This window comes from Oenanthe melanoleuca, chromosome 5 (assembly GCF_029582105.1).
Source record: "Oenanthe melanoleuca isolate GR-GAL-2019-014 chromosome 5, OMel1.0, whole genome shotgun sequence".
NCBI lineage: Eukaryota > Metazoa > Chordata > Aves > Passeriformes > Muscicapidae > Oenanthe > Oenanthe melanoleuca.
In genome coordinates this window covers 7,293,972-7,303,963 of record NC_079339.1, presented here as the reverse complement: position 1 = coordinate 7,303,963, position 9,992 = coordinate 7,293,972, and the positions used below count along the sequence as shown (strand labels likewise).

The window sequence follows — 9,992 nt, the reverse complement described above, 5'->3', positions numbered from 1 at the left end:
CAAGTTTGTGAAAGCTTTCGCCCTTTCACTCGTTTATTCTACCTCTCGTGTCAGTTCCATTGTTCAATAACAGTTAAGGTTTTACAGCCTCAAAATAATAAATGCATTTTCTGTTCACATTGTACAAGTCTATCCCGCATTGGTTTCACTTTTGAGAAGCAACAATACATGACTTTGAACACCTACTATCACATCAGTGACCAGCAACACCTAGGCAAGGTTTCTCTAAACAGCAAAGTTTAGCTGAGCAGTGAGTCAGGATTTCCTTCTGCAGTTCCATTTTAGTTTTTTTCTAGAAAGATAAGATTCTCTGACAATATAAAAGAGACTGCAAATGAACAGACAGCAACTTGTACAGACAAGCCAGACAAACAGAGATGCATCACTGAACAGGGTTTATAGCATCCATGGCAGTGTTTCTCCAGGCATTCTGCATCCTGCTGTTGATCTGGAGGACATAATGAAATATGCTTCACTACTGCTTCCATAATTCTGCAACTTTATCCTTCTGTCTTCTACTCAATGAAATGGTTTACAAATATATCAAAATGGACATGAACAGCCCTATGTCACCCCATTCTGCACCGGTTCCCTCAACTGCTGTGTTTCTCCCCAAATATCACTATGGCCATAATCTCATTTTATTACCAAAGCAAATGTTGCTGCTGACTAGGACAGCACTTCCATCTTCACCAGGTAGGCCAGAATACACTGAAGTTGTGTGACAGGTCTGGTTTATTATTTTAAAAAGCAAATCATAGCTCTAACTATGAGCAGAAGTAGGCAATAAAGCAGTTTTTTCCAGAAAACTGATATTAATGCATGTGAACTTGAACAATTCCAAAGAAAATGTCACATCTAATGGAATATTTTTGCTACTGGAGAAAGGTCACCATTTGAAACCAGATCTAGAGGGCAGCAAACAATCATTAAGATGCTTTATTGACACTACCCACTCACTGCAAAAGTTTCTGCCTGCATACAATTAGATCTTAGCTTTTCCATACTGTTTTATTGGCAGTGGAAAATGCATCAGTACTTTATTGAAAGCAATAAATAATACTGTGATAAAAATAGTTCAAAAGTAGACTGTACATATTGTTACATAATCTGAAAATACACAAAAGATTAATAGAAAAACAGAACAGTAACAATGAATATCAGTTTTACAAGCAAGTTAAAAGTGGAAAACAAAATAAGAAAAAAGACATGCTATATATATTGTTGCATAATAAATAATGCACCATCTGAACAGATTCTTGCTGGCTTTTTAATATGCCATTTACAAGTGTCAAGATACATTTTCTACTCATATAGTCCAAAATGGCTACAACCATCCAAATTAAAGTCCAGACAAGACTTTTGAACAAGTTTACAAAACACATAGGACGACTTATATAAGAAAATAAGGCCTTTATTAGAAGATGCACTGCTTTAGTTTTCAGCCCATTGTACCTTCATCTTTCACTACTCATTTGTGAGGCTGCAGTGCTTTAGGATTGGTCCATTAAAACTGGTTCCACCAGCATCTTTCCACCAAGTGTTTTCAAGCAAAAAGGTCTAGGACAAAAACAACCTCTCTGTGGCCTGCAGCTCACACCAGGAATTATTATGAAGCCTATCTTCCTCAAGGAAGGGAAAGCAAAAATAAAAACAGTCCTCAGTTTATGGCTTGTTTTCACTCACTGCGAAGAGCCGCTACACAAACACTGCAGAGGGTGTTAGGACTGAGGCAATCGCTCCTACAAAGTGTCCCGCAGGGTTAAGAGTTCCTCCCAGCTTTTCAAACCTGTTCTACTTTAAATAAAGACAAATTGCCACTACTTGACACATTCTCTTTGTGGAATGGTACAGCTCTGAGAACAACACTCATGTACCGTCCCTCCTACGTCAAGAAAGGCTCACCTGAAAAAAAGCTGGAGTTGTTTTCAGATCTAAGCTAAGAGCTCCAGAAGACAAAATATATACTGCTCGGTGTCATGATACTTTTACAAAGGTATTAAAATCCTTTTCACCTTCAGTTCCATTATTAAAAAACAATGATAATTACAGTAACTGCATAATTTACAAAAACCCTATATTGCTCATAGGGACATATACATACAAGCATTACAGTACATTCAGTTGGAAAGACTAAAATTAGAATAAAAAATCAGCAATTATTTGATTTGTAGACGGAATAGAAACAAAAAAAAGTAACTATATAAATGAGAAGTCACATAAATATAAGAAACATTTAGATTCTAAAATATTTTCTCTATAGTACTCATGAATTTATTTGCTAATTAAAAACTCTGTAATAAAATATTTCAAAGTGTCCATTTAACAAGTATTAACAGGTTAAGGGTTCCAAATGTTCAAAATGCTGCATATCACCGGTAGAAATAGTGTGGGTAAACTGCAAAAACAAACAAACACAACACACAAAAAGAAAAAACACAAGATTCAATTAGCAGGTTTTAACAACCATTTCATTCCAAGATTGTCACAAACAGCTAAGCAGTGCAGCAGTGATGCACTGAATTACTGCCACGCCATGTTGGATATCATTTTATTGCCTCTTGCAATCTCCAGCTGCAATGCAAATAAAGCAATAAGGGCAAATGATCTGCCTCGAGGATTTCCATCCCACGTCATCTGACTACAGAAAAACCTTAACCAGAGAGGAGAATCTGGGGGAGAGGAGACTTAAAACAGTTTCTTGCAACTAAAAATACTTTAAGAGCCCCTGAGATTATGAACCGGCACATTCATATGGTGCTACATGCAAGAGTTTCCTCTCTCAGCATTTTATATGTAAGAACACTTTAGAACTCAACTCATACATGCAAAAAGGTTCTGAATTTGAGGAAGCAAACACATGAATTGGAAAGGATGCTACGAGTAAAAAGAAAGAAGCTGCAAGCAGAGAAGACACACAATTTATAGTCCATGAAATATATCAGTGAAGGGGAAAGATCCACTGAATTGATTTTTTAAAATTCATTGTAGCAAAAAAAAAAAAAAAAAAAAAAAAATTTGTTTCCACACGTGCTTGCAAAATGAGAGAAGTACAGTGCCATGAGAAAATACAACAAGAGGCTGCTGCAGAAACATTACAGATCCTGAAAAAAGACAGGACTACAGATTTTTTACAAGCCAGAACGCATGGATTTTGTGGTGCAACACATTAAGCTGCCTTTTATCGGCAGCACTGCTCCTAGCTCCCCAAATTGAGACTGCAGGCAGCCTAAGCAATCACAGTAGCATGGAGTGTCCAGGAACTGCAAATATCCCTGTAACAATTCAATACTGAAGCATATTTTAGTGGGACAACTCTGACCAAAGACTTTGAGAAATCAAACTGAGCTGCAGTGTTACACACTAGATTATTTTCTTTCTATCCCTAATTTATTCTCCTCCCCACCTTTCCACTTCCGCTAGCTGTGCTTCATCCAACCTTTGATTTCAACACTTTCTACAGAGCTATTTTTAGCACAGGTCCTTTTGGAAGCTGTTTAAAAAACCTCACAGGAGGAACAGTACTGACAAAACCTGGTATTTCAACCCTCAGTCTTTGTTGTAAGAAATAAACTTGGGATATAATGACCTACCCTGAAAACCTGGACTGTTTTTTAAGTGTGTAAAAGCACTGTAAGAAAATCCCTGCTGTTTTATTTCATAAATAACTGCTTCAGTGTTATTCCTATCAGCTTTACTCACCAGGAGAAGGCTTTAACAGGAGTAGGTCCTTACTGTAGCAGAATCCAATCTTTGTGTTCCTGATACACTGCCTATTCCAAGAAGCATGGGAAGACATGCAGAACACAGCATGCATGTTAGTTTTCAAAACAAAACAAAACAAAAAAAAAAAAAAAAAAAAAAAAAAAAAACCTCTATAGCAATGGTGATTACAGCTTTGGTACTCACCCAACTCTAAGGTTACAAGTTAGAAAAGCAGAACTTACTTTACAGTTTGTATAGTAACCACTTCTTGTTCCAGGGGCTAGCAAAAAGAATTCCAAAAAAAATCTGCTTGCCAACTAGCCCAGAGAAATTGGCAATGGTGATTTTGTACATTATTTAATATTTTATGCAGTTTGTAAATATCTAATATTTCAAAAAGAAAGTGGTTTTCCATGGTAAACACTTGACTTACTTTCATTTACAGAATTTTCCACATGAGTTCTGGTAAATATTTTGTGCCAGTGGCAGTATCTAAAATTTAGAAGAGCTTACTGAGAGTAGCATCAAATGCAAAAATTTGTTTTTTGAGCTTTATGAATAAATAAAGTTATCAGAATCTCAGGCAAGTCCAACAGATTGTGTTCTCACCCTGTCTGTTCCAATAAAAAGACATTTCATATTCGTTTCTATGTGTCTTTTGTAAACAAAACTAAAGCCAAAGTTTATTCTTATGCTGCTATAGATACAGTTTTTAAACAGACAAGATCCCTCATGTGACAGGGGATCAAATTCCACTTCCAGATGGGATTTCTGGGGTCTGCTTTTGTTTGTTTGGGTTCTTTCAATTAATATCTGTGTGTGCACACATATATCCGAAGATCATAAAGTACATAGCAATGAATGAAACAGTGATTTCAAATATGGTCAATACTGAAGAGACCATTGCAGGAGGAGTAATGCAGCTATTAGATAATTTTGAGATGAGTAAAACTTGAGTGAGAGAGTTTACTCACATCATTTTTGAATGCATTTTATTGCATTTCGGAAGTGGGGCTCATATTGGTCTAATTGCTGCTGATCAGAAATTATGCATTGTTTGATTAAAAGACTCCTACTAAGATGCCATTTTTCTTTCCTAAATTACATTCATTTCTAGCTATGATTCTCATTTTGTTACTCCAGTGATGTAAAAAAGAAACTCCACCTCTAGTACAGTTTCCTGAAATGACAAAGCACCCTATGGTTAAACACAGTGTTATAAATACAATCATGCACAGGGCAGATGCTTTTATGCAGCAAAAAGGTCATTTGGACTTAATTCCCCTGGAATCTCAGGCAAAAAAAAGCACAGCATGCTTAAAATTATACAAAATCAATACCATCAATCTGCATCTTCTTTGGCTGCATAGAGGGTGAAGACATTGAGGTTGTAACTCTGAAATTTGCAGGAAGAGTCTCTGCTGATCCAGCAGCTAAACCTCTTATGTCCTTTGGTCTAAACTTCTTCCTCCACGAAGGTGCTCTCCTAAAGCTCTTATCATCATCCTGTCATATTGACAAACAACATTAGCAGTGCAAAAAGCGTGGGATTGTTACTGACATTAAAAGGATTACTGACAAACTTAAGTAAATATATCACCACTGAAGGAGGTAATTGTGAGGAAACAGAAAGTGTATTAAATACTGCATTGCCAAGCAGGGTTTTCCTTAAGCACTAGGGTAAATGTAACTTAATTATCCAAATGCATTTTCCTTCTCTCATTAATATATCTGCATCTTTCAAGCAATATTCCCACCTCAGAAATGTAATGCTGCACTTACTAAATACAGTTTAAGTCCCACTCCCAAAAATAGACGAAGTATTGTCAATGCAAATATACCCACTGGGCAGGTCCATTTGCCAATTTCCCATTTAGAAACAGTTCAATGCTTTGAATGGTGTTTTGCCTTGGATTTATTCCCTTGTACAATTAGGAGATAAGTGTCTACATTATTTGAAGAGATCTTCATGATCAAACTGCCTGCCCTGTGCCACTAGAACAGAGCAAACATCTTTTCCCTCAAAGCTCCTTTTGCAGTTTGAAATCTCCAAGGAAAATACTTTAGAAAACCATCAATGCTTCCTGATGGGTTGTTAAAACCTTGGTAGAGATGCAGATGGGAACAGAGCTGTCAGGAGCTTCCCCTTCCCCTGTCCTCTTCCTCATCCCAGCACCAATACTTTTGGGACTGGTTTCCTGAGCTGGTTAACCACAGAAGGGTTTTGTCACTTCAGCCTTAATCTGTAACACTTTTGCCTACATGTGCTACCACATCAAATCCCATCAGCACCAAAGATGAGGCAGCACAGAGTTAATTAAAGCTCTCCTAGGGAAGTAGCACCAGCTTGAATCTGTCCACTGAGCAACTTAGAAGGTTAAAGATGGAACACACTCTCCTCTGTGCTGTGGGTGCACAGAACAGCCTCATACTTAGAGAGTTTTAACTCATTTCAGTGCAGTTTATAAAATACAATCACAGGCTGCCCAACAGAAATTACTTTGATGTGTAAACACACCTGGTGATCTTCTGCACCAGTATGAATGAAAATTAATATGAGATTTCTTTAAAACCTCTCAAAGCTCTTTGAAATACTGCTCTTTAGGATAAAGTGCCTTTCTCTATCACATTTTGTTCATTGCAATGCTGGTCACTAATTTTCCCATATTTTAGATAAAGAGGATTCAACCCAAAGCGCTGCTACTAGATATTAATGAAGTGAGCTAGAAAACCAAACTTGCAAAACTTCCCAATACTTTCAGGATTAAAAGTCATCTTACCAAAATACACAAACCCTGCTGTATTTAGAAATCCCCTGAGACAGCGAGTTTCAAGTTAAGGTTTCTGTCACTATTCTGTCAAAAGCTCAAAGAGGTTCAGTCTGAATTATTTCACTGAGCAGTTCTCAAAGTTTCCAGGATCAACAACTTGAGTAACTTACTTCATCAAGTCTTCTGTCAGTGCCCATAGCAAGGAGGTTATTGAATTCCCTCTCCAGAACAGCACGAGCCTGAAGTTTGTAGCATGAAAGAAATGGAAGTTAATTCCAAAAAGATTAGTAATTAGTAACTTATAGTGATTAAAAAAACGTACTAGGATCCAAATTGTTTAGTGCTTTCTTATCATATTAATAAATATACTTCATACTTGAAAGGTCAGTACTTGAAAAGCTACAATTTAATTTGTAAGTTATTAAAAATTTAAGGAAGACTTAACAGCTCTGCTCTAGTTGTGGCATTAAAGTTCATGATTCTGCCTCAAACTTAATTACTTCAGAGTAAAAACTAGCAAACAACAAAAATGATGAGTTTCACACTACTGTTTCACAGATGGACTGTGAAGAAAATATTAAAACAATTTTTTTCTCATGCAAATTTACCAAAGAGAATTGTTATTAGCAACTAGAAAACCATTAGAAAAGCATCATTTTAAGTTTTTGTCTGTGTGACAATGGACAACTTTGCACTGTTAAAGTTTCTAGATGTCTTAATTCTGAAAAAAACAATCAGCTCCATTTTTATACTTCCTAGGAGGCCTAAAGTGCCTTGCCCTTGCTTACCTGTGTGTTTTGAGTGGGGATTTGCAGCAGGAGAGCTAATGCATTGTAATCAAAGGATTCATCTAAGGCCACAAGTGCACCGTGAACTCCGCTCTCAAGCAGGTTATTTGCGTATTCCTTAAGGCCGATGGACACAACCCAGTGGATCATTCTCTCGTTACTCCACACAAGGACATCTAGGGAGGCAAAAACAGTGCCAGACTCATTACACCACCACTTCTCTGAACCAAATTATCCACAATCATTAATTGGATGATTGGATTGGAGTGGAAAGTCTGCTGGGAGACGTTTCACTCTAACTCAAACATTCCAAGGAGCAGTTCTGTAGAGGCAAGAGATGTGCCCATTCCATTTGGAAAGCTAAAAACAACCTACCAGCCACAACTCTGGCTTGGTTGCTGCCAGTTAGTTGTGACTCCTGGGAATGATTTTAGGCACAATTAGCAAATTAAGCACCAAAATGTATCAAATCTTTAAAAGGAAAGGGAAAGAGCAGGCTCAGAACCTTCTAAGCAAGTTTTTAGACTCAGATATCAGAAATTACTTCTGATGTTAGGCAGGGAACAAAATTTCTATGGGAAGTCTTGGAAAACCATGAATTCCCACCCTGATTTCTCTTACTATTTTTCTCTTGTACAATAATCACCATGACTCTGAAAGATATAAGTACCTAAGTCACTTGGATATTTTTTCATCAACTGCTGGGCAATAAAAGTTACCAGCCACAAGCAACAACAAAAGCATGCAGATGTAAAGTTATGTCAAAACAGGAAAAGAAGAAAATAAGGATACCCCCTCCCAATATGTTCTTAACTCTCATTCTTCTAAAACAGTTAGTTTCAAACTTCAGAGCAGTATGAGTTTCAAAAATGTTCGCATTTGTAGCATAAGGAAATGACTTAATGATGTGTTTTATCATTCAGTGTTCATAGCTGCATCTAGACACGCCTTGTGCACTTGATACTTTGTAAATAGTTCCATCCTCTAAAGCCTTTTCTTTGTTAATGAATTTTTGAGGCTGATCAGTGAAAACACAGCAGAATCATACTGAGGTGAAGACAGTGCACTAACCCTTAATTTCACTCTGGCTTTCTTCTCTTTTTCTTTCCAGTTCTTTTCGATCATAATTCAGTCTTCGGAGGCACATAATTCCACACTGAAAACTGTTTCTGTTTGGACCAGAGGAAAAAAAAAAAAAAAGGATAAAATATTTAGAGATAATGGAAACACTTAACTGTGGGTGAGGTCTCCAGCTTCAACCTCCTTACCTGTGAAAGCTGTCCACCATTTTCAGCTGCCCACGCAGGTCTTTTTTAGTTAAGTGATCCAGCATCCGAGCATCCACCAGACATTCCATGAAGTAGCTGCGGTACTGAGGGAGCCCCAGGCTTGGCAGCCACTCATTGCCAATCCACTCATGGTTCATGTCACCATAGGCTAATGTCTGGTTTGGAAAAAAAATAAGGGACAAACTTATTAAAATGAGAAATGAAAAGAGAAAAGCTGTTTTAGGCAGCACAGTTTAAAGAAATTACTTATTTGATTCTTAGTCTATAAACATAAGCCCACCAGAATACTGCGTACATGTGTGTTTTCCAAAGAAGTCACCCTCATGAAGAAAAGCAAGTTTAGATATTCACATCAGCAAGGAAAATTGCCTCAATTTACATCAAGAAATAGCATGACAAAATATGCAAAAGCTAATAAATTTTTTAAAAAAGACTAATCTACATGGTTGGATAGCAAAAGCCATAGAATTTAATTGAGTTGATATGTTGCAAATACTCTCTCTCTCTTGAAAACTGTGGGGAATCTTTTTTAAATGTGACCTTATAAAGAAAAGATAGCAGAAAAATAACTGCAGGTCTTTTTAAATACAGTTAGCTGTTTTCAGAAACTGATAGAACCCTGCAACTGAAGAACAAGCCATTCATTCTAAATGCTAGTCCTTATCCTAAAGGAGATCTTTCTCATTACAGTTTTGATCTGCAAATCACGAGGCATTTTTTAGAGAAAACACCTATAAAGATGGGAGTTTGTAACCATATATCTAATCACTCCTTGGGCAACAAAACCCAGAAGCTCCTTTTCTCAAAAGCATAAGAATTGATTTTTTTTGTTAAAAGTCAAAAGCTTTATTTCTCCTCTAGAGGAAGCACCTTCCAGAAAGGAGCAAGGCCACAGGGAAATGCACCTCTCCAAGCCATCAGAAGGTGGAAGAGTGAAAGAGCTCCTTACTTGGGCTTGTTATCACTGACAATTAACAAATGAGTAGCTGAGATGTAGTTAATGGGACTTAAATCAGGTTTAAGGCTGGAGGGCAGCCAAGCAAGAAGAGCCCATGCTGTCCAAAGATATGGATCATGGGTAAATCCCAAGTTTTGTTTCTATCCCTGTATAATTACTCAGCTACATTAATGCCTGAAAATACAAATAGGATTTGCCACAACTTTAAGGCAAAACAATCAATCAAGGGGGATTATGGAATTAGTGCATAGAAATCTACTTAACCATCCAGGCCCAGGGTATCTTGTGGTACACCTGGGATGGTGGTTGGGTTGAACAGGGACTTTCTGCAGAGTGCAGAATTCCTCTTGGAATTCTGGCTTCCTCAGAGAGCCATCCCCCTCTCCCATCCCCAGGTCAGACCCAGAATCATTAACAGATGCTGGCCTAAAGGAAAAACAGATTCTTTCATGCTCTAATGATTATAACAGTTTACATACAG

The 9,992-nt window shown here is 37.3% G+C and overlaps 1 protein-coding gene across 6 annotated transcripts in view; it reads right to left on the bottom strand.

Moving 5' to 3' along the window:
• Positions 1-717: 717 nt before the first annotated feature.
• PPFIA1 (PTPRF interacting protein alpha 1) overlaps positions 718-9,992 on the bottom strand; it is a 52,711-nt gene continuing 43,436 nt past the window's right edge. For all 6 annotated transcript variants that reach the window (XM_056493221.1, XM_056493220.1, XM_056493222.1 and 3 more), the window contains 7 exons: positions 8,533-8,708; positions 8,336-8,433; positions 7,265-7,440; positions 6,647-6,715; positions 5,046-5,211; positions 3,703-3,773; positions 718-2,398 (listed from right to left, as the gene is read on the bottom strand). In XM_056493221.1, coding sequence (XP_056349196.1) covers positions 3,715-3,773; positions 5,046-5,211; positions 6,647-6,715; positions 7,265-7,440; positions 8,336-8,433; positions 8,533-8,708 — 744 coding nt within the window. In that variant the 3' untranslated portion in view covers positions 718-2,398; positions 3,703-3,714. The remainder of the gene's footprint in view (positions 2,399-3,702; positions 3,774-5,045; positions 5,212-6,646; positions 6,716-7,264; positions 7,441-8,335; positions 8,434-8,532; positions 8,709-9,992) is intronic.